At 32.8% G+C, this 17,034-nt stretch overlaps 1 protein-coding gene across 1 annotated transcript in view; it reads left to right on the forward strand.

Moving 5' to 3' along the window:
- Window positions 1-1,284: 1,284 nt before the first annotated feature.
- LOC132741542 (nephrin-like) overlaps window positions 1,285-17,034 on the forward strand; it is a 34,639-nt gene continuing 18,889 nt past the window's right edge. The window contains exons 1-2 of the mRNA XM_060729732.1: window positions 1,285-1,383; window positions 3,490-3,819. Coding sequence (XP_060585715.1) covers window positions 1,326-1,383; window positions 3,490-3,819 — 388 coding nt within the window. The 5' untranslated portion in view covers window positions 1,285-1,325. The remainder of the gene's footprint in view (window positions 1,384-3,489; window positions 3,820-17,034) is intronic.

Raw genomic sequence — 17,034 nt, forward strand, 5'->3', positions numbered from 1 at the left:
AAGAGATATAAACATGAAACTTTGTAGGTGAATAGATCTCAATGGGTAGATGTGCAGTGCATAAGAACAATAACTCTTTTTGTCCTAATTTTGGAGTTATTGCCCTTTGTTAATTTTAACACTTTGAACTTTGTCCAGAACATAACTCTAAAACTATAAGATATATCAAGATGAAATATTGTAGGTAGATAGATCTCATTGAGTAGAGGTGCAGTGCAAATAAAACCATTACTCTGTTAAGCCTCATTTTTTAATAATCTCCCCTTTTAGAAAAATCTTGTCCAGGACATAGCTGTAAAACTATAAGAGATATTAACATGAAACTTTGTAGGTAGATATATCTCAATGGGTAGATGTGCAGTGCACAAGAATCATAACTCTGCATTGCCTAATTCTGGAGTTATTGCCCTTTGTTTATTTTTACTTTTTGAAGTTGTCCGGGACATAACTCGGAAATCATAAGAGATATCATCAAGAAACTTTGTAGGTTGATAGATCACATTGATTAGAAGTGCAGTGCAAAGAACAGTAACTCTGCCTTGCCTTATTTTGGACTTTAAACTTTTTCCAGGAACATAACTCTAAAACTTCATGAGGTGTACTTTCCTGTGTCCAAAACCTATTCCGGGAGCATCACCCGGCTCAAACCGGGCTCTTGTTTAAAAAAGGTTTTGTTGTAAATCTAATCAAGTATTGTTCAGAAATCTTTATTTAAGAAAGACTACCCAACGATAACACTTCAAGTTCATATTCGAGTGTTAACAGGCAAAAGAGGACTATAATTAGCTCCTGTATGTCACAGTGTTAAACTGTTAAAAATCATTACAAGTAAATGCGGTACCGGGTGCGCTAACAAACTTTTACCGTTATAGCCTTACGGTTTGCTAGGTATGTCGGTCACACAATAGTTATCATCTAATAAAAGAAGATGCAGTTTGGATAAAAGCATCCGTTATATAATGAGGACACATATTTTGTCATTTTGGACTGTCCTGAAAGCGATAATTATCTTCTGTTGATGTTCGGATGACACAATAGCCGAGTTTAACGCCAAACAACAATAGTACTTTCAATTTCGCCATAATCAGGTTGCAGGTATTTACACTTATGAAACACATGTTGGTCGTGTGTACAGCAAAGTTAGAACGGGAGTCAATATGAAACCAATTTTATTAATGAAGTGTAGCAGCTTCTATTTTGTGAAATGCACCTTTAAATTTTTAGTTTGTGCATATGATGTACTACGTTGACATTCTTGTCAGACTTAAAAATCAGTATAAAATGTTTTTATTTAGTTTTCCAGTGTGACAAAACTAAGTCAAGAAATGGGTTTCAGGTGTTATTTTATTCGATTGACCACACTTAGTTTATTTGGGTTGCCAGGTAATATTTCTTTAATTTACTTAAAAACTAAGATTTTGTTTCTCTTAATCTATGCCGTTATCTTAACTCACATAGAGTTTGGCAAGATTGGATAACCTAGGTTTATATATGGTAACCTGTACGATCAACTGTACTTTTAGGCTTATATGGAATGTGCCGAGAAGCAAAAAATAAGCCTTTGCATGAGATAGAATTAAAACATTAAAAAACGTATGTAAATAACTATTATTTATGTGAAATATTAAGGATTATCAAATATTTGGTTCTGCGACTTACGCATAAATATCCTTATGCAACATCAGAATATTCTTCCAAAGAGGTTTTTGATTTTACTTTTATTAAGTCTATCACAAGTAACAAAGATTAACATGCTCAAGTTAGCTCAGTGGTTAAAATTATCTTTAAAAGAGATAATATCCTGCAAAAACTGGATAACATAAAAATATTAAATATTTGTGAAAGAAGATATATAAAATTATTAAATTAATTTAGGTTTTAATACTATAAATATAGAAATGTAATGACAACAACAACGAAGAAACAACAACAGAAAAACAACAAAACTTGAAAGCAAATAAAAAACACCTTCCAATGTATTCATAAGAATTTGATAACGCAGGATTTTTTTCATTGTCTATACTGTATTTAAAGTTATAATAATACGTATCTTAAAATAGATATATAGAACTTTTATTTTTATGCCCCCGCCATGTAATGGCCGGGGCATATAGTGTTACCCTGTTCCGTCATTCCGTCCTTCCGTCCTTCCATCCTTCCGTCCTTCTGTCATTCCGTCATCATCAGTTTCCGTTCATTATCTTAAGAACGGTTGGACACATTCAACTCAAATTTGACATATGGATATGTCATGAGAAAATACAGGTCAAGTTCGAATTTGGTCATGGTTCGATGATTTTTGGCAGAGTTATGCCCCTTTTACTTTGAAAATAATATGAAATTTTAGTTTCCGTTCATTATCTCCCCAACGGTACAACACATTCAACTCAAACTTGACATATGGATATGTCATGAGAAAATACAGGTCAAGTTCGAATTTGGTTATGGTTAGATGATTTTTGGCAGAGTTATGACCCTTTTACTTTGAAAATAATATGAAATTTTCAGTTTCCGTTCATTATCTCCCCAACGGTACAACACATTCAACTCAAACTTGACATATGGATATGTCATGAGAAAATACAGGTCAAGTTCGAATTTGGTCATGGTTCGATGATTTTTGGCAGAGTTATGCCCCTTTTACTTTGAAAATAATATGAAATTTTCAGTTTCCGTTCATTATCTCCCTCAAGGTACAACACATTCAACTCAAACGTGACATATGGATGCGTCAAAGGAATGCGCAGGTCAAGTTCAAATTTGGTCATGGTTCAATGATTTTTGGCAGAGTTATGCCCCTTTCACTTTGAAAGAAATATGAAATTTTCAGTTATCGTTTATTATCTCCCAATGGTACAACACATTCAACTCAAATTTGACATATGGATATGTTTTTGGAATGCCCAGGCCAAGTTCGAATTTGGTCATGGTTCAATGATTTTTGGCAGAGTAATGCCCCTTTCACTTTGAAAATAATATGAAATTTACAGTTTCTGTTCATTATCTACCCAACAGTGTTACATATTCAACTTTAATTTGACATATGGATATGTCAAAGGAATGGGCAAGTCAAGTTGGAATTTGGTCATGGTTTGATGATTTTTTGGCAGAGTTATGTCCCTTTCACTTTGAAAATAATATAGATACATCTTAGGAATAAGCAGTTTAAGTTTGAATTTGGTCATGGTTCAATGATTTTAGACAAACTTATCTTTCCTGAATGTTGGAAAAATTCTGAACTTTCAGTTTCAGCACTCATTCTTTTAGCCATTATTTTGGCTACAAATATGCAATATGCTATTTCTAAAAGGTTAAGACTAAATAATTTCAGTGCCTTGAACATTGTATGGAAATGGTTTGTGTTAACATTGAAAAGTTTTAAGGGCTTTGAACTTAAAATGAAAAAAATAATTAATGCACCATCTGAAATTTTGGCTGCATGCGGGGGCATCCGTGGCATGATGACACATTTCTAGTCTTATTTTACAGGTGTATTCCTACAAGAAGTTACACTTGTACCGACGAGTATTGATGTAGTTGAAAATTCTAGTGTCACGTTGACATGCTCATTAACTGGTCACGTATCGGCATGGAGCATAAATGATGATGCCGTTATCTGGGCGCATATATACATATCAAACGACGGGACATGTCAGGCACATGGCTTTGTCAATAACAGTTCTTTATATTTATGGAATTGTCATAGAAATGGAAGCTTTACTTTAACGTTGATTAAAGTTGATAGATCACAACATGGAAATATTTGGGCATGTAAGGAGGGATTTTCGTTAAGTAATCAAGTAGTTATCAATGTGAAAGGTATGTTTCTTTCTTGTTTCTTTATTGTACATGTTAAGCACGTTGTTACATAGGACATTAACTGTAAATACCCTTCTTAGAGAATACTAAAATGTATGTTTATGTCTATGCATAAAACACCTTTATTACATTACAAATCAAGTGAAAGGAATGTCCAAATGTTCATAAAAATTTACAATGCTTTTTTACTAATATATTCAGTTGCAATTAAATAACTACTTTACGACAAAGGTTTGGAAAGGGGAGATTCATCGGAAGCAATAAAAATAACGACAATACATGAAAGCTGCATATTCTGTTTAAGTGAATCTGTTCCTCGGGATGATGGAAAACTTAAACACCCCTAACAACCGCTAGCAATAGCGGACCCCTTATTGTTTTTTATCAATTAATTGAAGTATCAGAAATATATATCAACGCAAAATTGAGGTACTGAACAACAAGTTCCACAACGCACTTTACATCTGTACTATAATCTAGAAGGGGGGGGGGGTATTCCTAGGAAGCAATTAAAACGACAAAATTACAATGTAAAGTGCATATTGAGTCTGTTAATGAAGGATAATGAAAAACATGTTATATCACTCAGACCCACTTTGCATCAGCTTTGGCAAAATTCAATCTTAAACACGAAATGTGATTGAATCAATAGCGTAGAAGGATCAGACAAATAAAACAAGACTAAAATGAGAGTACGGGACAACTGTTTCACAGTTTTCATACGGACTTAACATCTGCATTTGATAAGATTTAAAATCTGGAAAAGTGAAGGTCCCTAAGAAGCAATGGGCAACTATGCCTTACTGTATATCTTCAACTGCATTGAAGTACAGTAGGGTGAACGTTTCGGTTGTCAAAAATAGTGTTTTTCGTGCGTCCGTTTTTCGTGTAACGTGCGTGCGTATATCGTGCAACGTGCGTTTGTTGAAACGCTTTCTCAAGCGTGCATCGTTTACAAGCGTTTAACGTGTACCGTTTTTCGTATATCGTTTTTCGTTTATCGTGCGTTTGAAAGCGTGCGTTTGTTATTCCCAGAAACGTTTTGCGTGCGTCTGCGTTCGTCTAAGCGTTTAAGTACCGTGTTTTGCGTCTGTTACTATTGAGAAGTAAAAGAATATGTTAGATAGATATATTATGTAAAATTCTTGTTTCTTAAACATGTAAAAGATGCTCAGTGTCCCTGTCAAAGAATAAAATATTATATAATGAAATATTATTTTGATATTTACATTTAAGTTTTAAAGTTTGTGACCTGGTCAGATTTCTGCATGCTTTACGCCGAAGATTAGTTTTAATCCTATTTTACATACGCATAAGATTCAATTACTATATTTAATTGCAACATTTTTGAAATTCAGCAAACAAGTTTTTATATGCGTATCAATATATCCGATATGACGTTCGTCAGACATCATATGTGATGATAATCAGACTAGCACCGATATGACGTTCGTCAGACATCATATGTGATGATAATCAGACTAGCACCGCCCCCCCCCCACCCCTTTACAAATTCATCTACTGACGTTTCACCAAAGACTGTCCGAATCCTATTTAGGGTGATAATTATTTTAGACAGTTCCTTCCCATTTTTCTTAACAGATTTATATTGATATGAAACAGTCTGGCAGAGACTCGAACCCCTGACACTCGGAATACCAGTCCGCGGCTCTTGAGTTCCTCTGAGCTATTCGGCCGCTTACACATTTTATGTGTTTAAATACTGATGTTATAAACCTATTGTGTATGCAAATATTTCTTCGAATTTCCCAGGATTACTTAGCATTGTGAATTAATTTCTAGCTGGGCTATACAAATGTATGTCAGTCACAGGGTGAGTAAAAAATGCATCCTGACATGGACTCGAACCCGTGACCCTCTGAATACCGTACCGCGGCTGTACCGACATTTATTAATAGTTTCATTATTTAAACATGTATAGTGAACATGCACTTTACTAATTACACATTGTACTTTTTCTATATTTTTGTACGAATAAAAATAGCTAGATTTTTTTAGATAAGAAAATTTTATGGTGGCTAAAATGTACCATGTTGTACTGTTTAGACATGTTATCACAACAGACAGGCTTAGCCACCCTTTACAAAATTCCCCTATCTGTCAGCTCATAATCAGGCATAGACTACTATTTTTGTATGTGACCTGGGCTTTAAGGACCGTTATTTTGTTTCAAGATCTGTCTGACAGGTCTTTAATAAATATATGTTTTGTTAAATAATGAAACCTTGATTAGGTATTCCCTTTGTTATTCTGTTTCTATTAAATTATGTAATAATCCACAGCAGGGTCTTTCAAATAGAAAGAAAGACCCTGTCCACAATATTGCGATTGTCATTTTTATTGTTCTATTAATACTGCCTGCCTTTTTGGTATGCCGTTCGGTCAAAATATTAATATCATCCAGCTTAATTTATACATCCGTTAACAAATATTATTTTTATTTTATATTAAATTCACCCCAGCTGGATTTCTATGAATTTCAACCAGTCCGATCAAACAGTAGAATACAATGATATAGCAATATTCCTATTATGTACAATAAAAACAGTTACAATAATCATTTTAGCACTCTTAAAATTGTCAATCCTTCTTTCCCCATCCAGTTCGGTGTTAACATGTTAAAAGTTAAATTAGCCGCGTCACGACAAAACCAACATAGTGGTTGCAAATCTGCGCAGTCTGATCAGGATCCATGCTGTTCACTTACAAATCGTATAACAAGTAGAGAAACTGATAGCGAACAGCATGGATCCTGATCAGACTGTGTGGATGCGCAGGCTGGTCTAGATCCATGCTGGTCGCAAACCCATTATGTTGGTTTTTGTCGTGACGCGGCTCAAATATATCTTAATCTTATATGAGGTCCATCATATAACCCACTTTGATATACATATATATCTCCCTTGATTTTTATTCTGTATATTATCAAAAATCACTTTTAAGGTTTATCGATCCGTAATCATTACTTAACATAATACCCCTTAAAGATACCCAAGATGAGCCAAAGTCGCCCTTCGCTAACTTAGAAGTATATAACCTGTCCATATATAATCATATAATTCTTTGGAGATTTTTCTCAGCTAGGTATGCTGTTCCCGTACGAAAACTTCCGCCCTGAAAAAAGCAGAAATTCTGCCTAGCTACTAGGCGTAATCCGTCTAAGGCATTTCAGGTTTACATATCACAGATTCCTCCTATAAGCAGGAATACGCTGCGAAATATGCAATTTTTTTAGGAGGAAAACAGTTAGGGTAGAGGGAAAAAAATCCGCCTAAGAAAATTTAACCAGGAAAAAAATCAGCTTAAGGAAAGCACTAGCAGGAGAAAATTCCGCCTTAGGAAAATTCTTAGCCGGAAAAAAAATCCGCCTAAAATATTTTAACCAGGAAAAAAATACCTCGATACGTCTATACTTTGCATCAGCTTTGGCAAAATTCAATCTTCAACACGAAATGTGATTGAATCAATGGCGTAGAAGGATCAGACAAATAAAACAAGACTAAAATGAGAGTACGGGACAACTGTTTCACAGCTTTCATACGGACTTAACATCTGCTATTGCTAACCTCATAACGTTAAAATTGTAAAATAAACGACGTTTGAAATTATATTGTACTGAAGCGTTAAGCTAAACATAATATGGTTATTTTCCTAATGTTGAATATTTTTGCGACATTATTAGTTATCACAAAAAGGTAAAGCAGAGAAAAGACTCTACTAAAAGCAACAGCAACAGTACAAATTATCACAAGAAGTAAACTTCTAAAACCTGTATTCATCAATTGTTTTGTTTACTAACTTTTTTGATAGTTAATTTAAAACATATATGTGACAGACACTCATTATTTACTCTACGATAGACACTCATGATTAATTGCACCGCGCCACATGCGTTGAGTTATTTTTGTTGGCTATTTGGACCCGATTTTTATTAATTAATCCCTTCGATTTACAGCAAAAATAAATTCGGAATCAAGAACTCCTTCCTATCTCTATTATGTAAAGTCATGTATTGGTTTCCCATTTGATAATTCGCAGCATGTCATATTAATGAATGAGTACGGGAAGAATTTCCACGCCTCAGTCGCTGGGAAAGCAGTATAAAAGACAAGACAAAAAATAAACTTAAATTCGGAAATTCCTTTCTTAAATTTGAATCTTCTACAGGAAAAAACTTGTTAGTTTATAGTACACAGTGTGTTATGTATGTATTTTAGTGTTGTGCATGATTTCGAAAGCTATAAATAGCTTGATGACTTTAACATTGTGAAAGACCGAAAATCTAAACGAAACGGTCATTCGTGTCGTGCTATGGTAATACATTTCAAAGTGGAGAATATTGCAGGAAATGAAATGCAAACATATTCAACAATAAATTGCACTCTTTATAAATTTATCACACCATTTTTCAAGAATTGTTATATCATAGTATTATCATTTTGAAATTGTCTTTACGGTATATAGGTCCTATCTTTTTTACGGCCCTGATTGCACTTCTGACATTTTTACCGTCAATATTTAAATCGACCCTGATTTATCGAAATTTTTCTGTAGGAAGTTGATTCTTTTTTGTTTGAAGGTAATCGGTTTTATGGTGGTATGAGTGGAATGTTGATTTTCCAAGTACTGTGGCATTTAAACAGCAGAAACATTCGTCTGCAGATTGACCATGAGGTGTTATGGGTTTTAAAGCAATTAAACAAAATAGTAGATTGACCTCCTAATAAATCAATGAACAAGAGCTCTTTATTTACTACTTATGTCAAGTAGCTTTAATATCTTTGACTCCCCCCCACTATTATGATGTTAGTAAATTTCCTCATACCTGCCTAAAATTCAGGTAACAGTCTTCCATTTTAGAGATAAATAATGTTTCACCATGATATATATGTATAACACAAAAATTACTGAATTTGGTCTTTTTAAAATTCATCCCATTTTTTTTCCATTCGAGTGTGTGTTCTTCTTTCAGTATTATCTTGGACTTGACATATAACTTTTGTATCTTAAATCCCAGGTGGTATTAATAGAAACCATTTTTTTTTAATTTGACATGAAAACAGTGCATGTAATATTAGTCCATTTTGCTACTATTTGTTACGATTATAGAAATAACAAAAAGACTTTGTTCATTTTGACTACTGTTTTGTATGTTCCAATGAAAATACATTTAATATTCTAATCTCTAGCAAACCTACCAAAGTTCAAGATGGACAATGTCTTTTGTCCTCCCATTTATCTATGATATACAATTTCGGTAAAATCAAATTAACTATTGAAAACTTTATAATATGCAAAGGACATTTTGAAAAGTAAAGTCTATGAAGGTTTTTGTTTTGGCTTATTTACATATCGTCTGTCGTCCGTCGTCCGTCCACACTTGTTCGTTAACATTCTAGCGGTCTCATTTTTGCCTCAATCATCATTAAACTTTGTCAGACGGCTTATTTTGGTAATAACTCGGATAAGTTCGAACATTGGTCATCTCGAAAGAAAAATAGGTCACAGGAGCTAAAATAGAAAAACCTTGTTAACACTCTTGCGGTCACAATTTGCCTCAATCATCATCAAACTTGTTCAGGATGCTTATCTAGGTAATAGCTTGAATCAGTTTGAACATGGGTAATCTCGGATGAAAAACTAGGTCACAGGAGCTAAAATAAAAAAAACACATTGTTAACACTGTAGCTGTCACATTTTGGACTCAATCATCATCAAACTTGGTCAGGATGCTTGTCTAGGTAATAACTTGGATGAGTTTGAACATGGGTCATTTCGAATGAAAAACTTGGTCACAGGAGCTAAAAATAGAGAGAAAAAAACATTGTTAACACTCTAGTGATCACATTTTTGACTCATTTATCATCAAGCTTGGTCAGGATGCTTCTCTTGGAAAATGTCGGATGAGTTCAAACATGGGTCATCTCTGATGAAACACTAGGTCAGAGGGAGTTAAAAATATAAAAATCGTGTTAACTCTCTAGTGGCTACTGTTATGATCCAAATATCCTGGAAATTAGGCTGAAAATTTGTTTTGATGAATGATTTCTAGGTCAAGGTCGAATATGGGTCACCTGGGGTTAAAAACTAGGTCACACTGCTCAAATATGGGTAATCCTTGTTAACACTCTAGTGGTCACATTTTTACACACCTGTCATGAAAATTGGTCAGAATGCTTGTCTAGGTATGAGTTCGATGGGTCAGGTGGGCGATCTAGGGCAATCTTGGCCCTTTTGTTTATATTTCTTACCATAATTAGTTGTTGATATTTGTAGAAAATGAGTAGCATTATAGGCGAATAACAAATGTACATGCTTTAATATTTTTATCATGTTATACTACTGACTACAGTCGTTACACAAACAGAACAATGTTGCGCTACTGTCATGACACATAACATTTTCAAGTCTTGTTTGTATTCAATTGAACTACTTTCCTTACCAGGTAGGCATCAGTGAAAACATTTGTTTTAATTGAATATCTGGCCACTCTCTCGTGGACAATTCATACGATAGGTATAATTATGCAAAAAAATGATTTACAAAAGAAAAAATAATGGAAAATAGTACTTAATCTGAATAGAACATGACCAGTGCGTAGGAATGATTTTGTAAGGTATCTGTAATGAGCAAATATTTGTGCGGAGCTTCTCAATTGACGCAACATTTGTACTTGTATAGACAAGAAATTTCATAAGAAAGCATTTATATCTATATTTGAAGAACTTAAGTCAGGTACTTGATATTACACTGTATTGAGCATTTTTCCATTTTGACACTGTAGAAAAAAATGTATATTTAATAAAGTTGGGACGCGTCTGCTTTGTACGAAATTTAGAGATGATACGGACAGCTTAAAAAGGACTTTCTACATCTTTGTACAGAATAATTTTAATGGATAAATATCTTGTATAAATAGTCATCGTGCATAAACATTTGAAATCCGTACATGATAAGTAGAGAAGACCGAGGCAAACACAAAATATCATTGGGGGTTTGAAGAGGGTGGCAGTCCCCCTCATCGCCAAGAAAGTTTTGGACTTGTGAGAGGCTAAAAATGACCCCAGAACGTGTAACAACACTGAAAAGCATTTGACTCTATCTCAATCCACTGAGAATTTGCAGCACTTTGAAATCAATTTTGATGGGCAAAATCAACGCAAAATAGTATTTTTGGCAATTTTGAGATGTCCCCTCGTTGCCATGGTAACAGAAAATTTAAGCCTCAACATGTTGTTACAAAGGCAATGGTCCAGTCAACATTTGTGCCAAGTTTGATTAGTATTGAAGCAGTTTTTTTATAGTTTAATAGCAACTTGAACTTGTAACGGGAGACTTTTCAATACAAACAGCCATTTTTCACAAAATGCTAATGAAGTAATGGGTTAATGTCGAAATGTTTTGTATAGATACTATTAGAGTACCGCTATTGAATAAGGTTTAAGGTCATTGAAGTTCCGGCTTCAATAGCTTATCTAAAATTTAAACGGGCGTTTTAGTTCATTCTTGTACTCAAGTGAAATTTAACAGATTTATTTAACCAGTCCTAATTTAGAAGTTATTATTTCCAGTGTAATAGTTTTCACAACCTGTTAAAAGATAAAAAAAACTTTTATAATTATCAAATAGGCAAATAGGGCTGACCAAAACTATTGTATTGGAGACAGATCCCATGATTATTTAACTCAAGTTTTTTATACAAGTCATGTAATATTATTCTAATATAGCAGTATATATACAAAAAAAATGTCTTCCTAACTATTTCAGCATTACGACATGTACATTTGGACGAACTCCACACTTTGCAAACTAACTTGTAATGACCGTTTAAAAACAACGACAACAACATCAATAACAAAACTTAATAAAAATTCATAAGACTTTAAATAAAACTCATACTTGTAAATGCATCAACAAAGGCATCAATCAATTTATATAACACATTATTCATAGCTTTAAAGTGAAAATACTGGTCAACAAAATGAAAAACAATATAATTATAAAAATTAAATTTGATCCCTAACACACTGTACACAATTATATAACATATATATTAATCAACAACTTGATTACTAATTTACAATTCACGTTTAAAGCTGATGGAATCGGATTTTTTCCGGTACTAAGTTAGTGAACATTATACTTTATTTTCAGCTAGTTAATTTGCAAATTCGCATATCGGCCGATATTTTTATTTACCATGCAACGAGCTAATACGGATATTAAGGACAGCAGGATATATATTCAGGTCTTATCGAGAGTATGTTTCCCGAATTAGCAGAGCTTTTTTTTTTTTTTTTTTTTTTAAAAAAAAAAAGCTTAAATAGTTTTCTTTTTGTTATTCTTGGAAATGAGAACAGTAAAAATGAATCGAACTCAAAACAATTGATTGCTTACATTTCGCGGCATTTATGACAAGTAGTTCACGTTAGCGCTACTTTCTAATGAAAGAAATAATATTCGTTTCTGGGCCTATATGTATTTTGCGATTGACAAATTAGTTTCAATTCGTCAGCACATTCGTTTTTTAATAGAAAATGTAAATGGTGTTACAGTAAATAAAATTGTAAAGAAAACAACAAAGTACACATAATGGTAACAAGAGGCATAAATCATTTCATAAAACCACGAACAAAACAGTGAATGGTTCTCCTCCAAACCTCTCCTCAACAAAAAAGTGTATTATAAAGGAAGGCATAGATTTGATTTAACTATCTAAGATGGGTCATTTAATCAATTTTAATAATTATCACAGCCATTTACCTCTACTAACCCTTGTTTGCAATTTAAAGAATATCGTATTTCTCTCAAAAATTAATTTCCTAACACTAACAGATTACATGCAATCGTTCAAAAAGTAAAAACAAATAGTAATGTAACTGTTAAAAACGTAGACTAATATTGAAAAGGTAAGGGTTATAGCATTACATTAGCAGTATTTCCTTATTATCATATACATGCTTAGTTTCCTTACAATCTACATGCATGTGCATGTGTGTGTTTAACTGTTTATTTGTACACACATATTTGGCTTTTAATACCGAACGTGGTTTTGTTTGTTAATTTATGTTAATAATGCCCTGTCATGCGCATTTTTAGATTCGCTTTTTTCACTGGTCTTAATCTAGCGGTGTCCATGACGTTGTATCACACATTTGATCAATTGCATTTTTGATTTGCCTTTGCAAAGTATAATGTGGCCATAACATGTTACTTTTCGCTTAATTTTCAATTGTTTCAAGGAGTTTTAATCTAAAAAATGTTGTTACTCTACCGATTTTGATTAGATAAAGTGCAAAGCATCCGTTATCATATAAGCTACATGCATTCACGGTAACTCATTTTTTTTGAAAACCCTGAATGGTTTTCAGAACATTCTAGTAAAGTTTGTTTTTTCTTCATAGATTTCTTCGAGGTGAACACACCTTAGGCATGTTTTTTCTCACTGTTTTATAGATATAAATATATGATTTATGATTTACTTTGTTGATGTTTTACAGTAATGCAGTGCTGTTGTAGAATAAGTTCATCAAGTTACAATGAAATGATACTTACGCAGTGCTTTTAAAAGGGATACGGAACACATCTACTTTAGGGATGGATCTAGTGGGATCTAGTAAGAGAAGTTTAGCAAGCTTTCGTTTCACGAGAATTATCAGATACTTTTAAACAAGGGGTTTTAATGTGCATCCTTAAAGGAACAAAGACAAACATAATATTAAAAACAGGAGACCTTTTTCTTGATTAAATGTTTCTTATAATTTGCATCAGCTAGTTTTGTACAACGCCTTATTAACTCAACTTATAAGTAAATAGCAAACTGGTTTCTTATCTGGAAGCTACATGGGTGACAATAAAAGACTTATTTCTGATATTATGCAATATACTAATATGTATCAAATTCCTGGAATGTTGTTACTTATTGACTTTGCAACAGTCTTTGATTCTATACCATGGATTTCTTATGCACACATTTTTAGAGTTCGTGAACATTGGTGAAAATTTCATACGTTGGGTAAAATTGCTTTACAAAAACAATCATTCTTTTTTTACAATAAATGGATATTTGTGTGACTTGTGTCAAGTACAACGTGGTTGTCGTCCGGTCGATCCGGTATCACTTTAAACTTTTTAAAATGTGATCACTTATACGAGTGATAAAAGGTATCAGACTTAATACATGTAACTCTGAATTTTTATTGTCATAGTATGCTGATGATACAACTATAATGCTTGATGGAACTGTTAAGACACGCATTGCAAGTTTTAAAAATTCTATGCTAAAATTGCGGGTCTCAGCATTAAAAAAGATAAACCAAAATCAGTAAGAATTGGTTCTATGAAAAATCACGGATTTATCTTACAAAAAAAAATGTAATATAAATCGTTGGAAAAAGGAATATTCAAATATTATGCCGTATTTAAATATTCAGTGGAAATATGAATGCTTTCATTCAATTGTTATTACTTTTACCATTAATTTGAATAACAAGATTCAAGCCGATTATTTATCTTAACAGGAGGAAATTAATAAAGTATTTACTAATTGGTCAAGACGTATTATTACCCGTATTTGTAAAAATGTTGTAATTAAGTCATTAGCATGACCTTAAGTAAATCACCTCAATCTTAGTTTGGCCACGTCTTGATATAGAAACAATTGAAAGTCAGGACCGGATAGAATTATTATTGAAAATGATAAAAATTGAGGTTTCAGAGTGATAATTTTATATACGATCATAATGTCTCTAAACTTCACATGATTATGAATGCTTTTAATGTATAATACTAAATACTTTAATTTTGTAAATAGTATGTACTCTTTTCTAGCAAATATAAGTAAAGATCATGTTTTGATAAATCAACTTCAGACAGTGCAAATTAAATTTTAAAAAGGATGTTTTTACTGTTCTCATACAGTTTCATAAACAGTTCCCCGGGAATTTGAGTGAATTTTGCTCTCTTCCTGTTAGTCATAACATTATGTGTCATTGTTTGTGTTCCATGATATGTAAATTGGGGCATTATTATAGGAAATAATAATATAAAGGCGATGTGTAGGTTCGATCTGTATTTACTCTTGATTAAATGCTTACCATATCTCAATAGTAATATATAAACAATAACAACATACGTCAGAATAGCTGTTGACGTCAAATAGCGCGGTTATACGTAACATAGGTGATAGCGAAAATATGTAGATATCTTGGGGACATACTGGGGGCCTCGAAATGTTAATCTTATTACACAAAATTTTACGAATATTTAAGGAGTATGTTCAGAAGTAACTTATCAGCATACGATAGTAAAGCTTAATTTAAATGAGTATGTTTTGTCTCTAAGTAGTTCATTTGGTAAAACATTTTGGTTATTTTCGTTATTAACCTTTAAAATACAGTGTTTTTAAGTGTGACTTTTCATGAATATTATTTCATAGTTAAAGTTGTATAACTTCCAAAGAAACACCACTGTCTGATCTAATTTACGCCAGTTTCCATTGTGCAGGTGGTACGTCATCTTGAATTTGTATTACGTCACTTACTTATATTGAGTGTTTATTTTTTCCGAAAGTATGATGTTGTTCTCGAAGAACAGTTAGATAATCATGTTTCTACTCTTTACGGAAGTCTTCTATGATTTTAATCAGAATTATGGCAAGTTGTGCAATGTTCTGATGTTTCCAAAGGCTAAAAACTTTTTTAAACGTTTTTCAAAAATTGCTGTGTTTCTTAAGATTATGTTTACGTTCATTTGTATTTTGTATGGTTCCAGGAAAATTGACGCAGTGGGAATATGAACATCAGTTTCACGTTGTTAATATCAGTTACTGTAGTAGAAATATCTGATTCCATGAAATATTAATTCAACACATAGCTGACCTTAACTCTTGTAATTCCCAGTTTACACTGCGATGATCACAATGTTTACCATATTTTGTTTCATAATGCCTGTTAACTTATCTAAAATTGTTGTATTAATAAGTAACTGTAAGATTTCTGTGGATGTCCAAGTGATTCTAAACCTCTGACAAAGTTTCCAGTTTATCATTAAAACGTTGTACATTTTTGCAACTCTCCAAAGTTCAAGCAAGTAGAGCATGTAGATATGCAATTATGGTAAGTTTAGGGAGTGTATGTTGCGCAAATGTACTCGAACTCGTATATCGCGGTACAATAGGGTTATCTATCTTCTTGATCAACTATTGCTTGTAAAGTTTTGAATCTGATTCCAATAAGTCACATTTAACTTCTGAATCCTCAAATCCAAATCGTATGAATATTTTTCACTTTCCACGATTTTTGTTTCAACATTGACACACTGATTGATGATCTTTTCATTCAGTCCTTTATTTATAGTAGCGTTCTCTGCCAGATTACATATGAGTGATGAAATTTCTAGAGACGACATTTCCTCATTTGGATCTATTGCGGCTAATTTTCACTGAACAATTCTGCGATGACCTTCTTTTGTTGAAATAAGTTTCTGTAGATTCATGATTAGTCAATAACTATAAAAACGGCATCAACGTTAAAGTGGATTAATATATTGGAAGTAATAATACAGATGCGTTGTGTAGGTTCGATCTGTATTGACTCTAGATTCAATGTGTACAAAATCTCAATATTGATATGTAAACAATAAAAACATACGTTTGAAATGACGACGTCCAATAACGCGGTAAGACGTCACGTAGAAAATAGCCTAAATATATGTAGTTATCTTGCGGACATATATATTGGTAAATGTCTTCTTATTGCAAATGAATAGAAATTGATCTCTCTTTTCAAAATGTGGATCTACTCTATTCCTTAAAATTATATTTGTTACATAAGACTTAGAATGCATAAATTTATTAATATTATTTATATGTTAATGAATACATTTTCATTAAAATGTGATGAATGACGTGTGTAAAATGTGGTACAAAAATGAAATTTAAAACACCATATGCGTGGTAGTTCTAATTAAAATTCCTCCATACATCGAAGTTGAAATGTATTCACTTAAATCAGCCTGTACGCCCGGCTTGACGCATGGACTCAGGGGAAATAACATAATTGAATTCCTAGTTTAGTCCGTGTAGACTGTACTTGTCATCTGTTCGTCGGGTCGTCGGTCCTATCATGAGAAAACGCTTGAAGTTATTAAAGGTATCAAGTTGAAACTTGAAATCCAAACATATCAAATTGAAAC

The sequence above is a fragment of the Ruditapes philippinarum genome, unplaced genomic scaffold (assembly GCF_026571515.1).
Source record: "Ruditapes philippinarum isolate M1 unplaced genomic scaffold, ASM2657151v2 ctg696_1_1_1_1, whole genome shotgun sequence".
Lineage (NCBI taxonomy): Eukaryota > Metazoa > Mollusca > Bivalvia > Venerida > Veneridae > Ruditapes > Ruditapes philippinarum.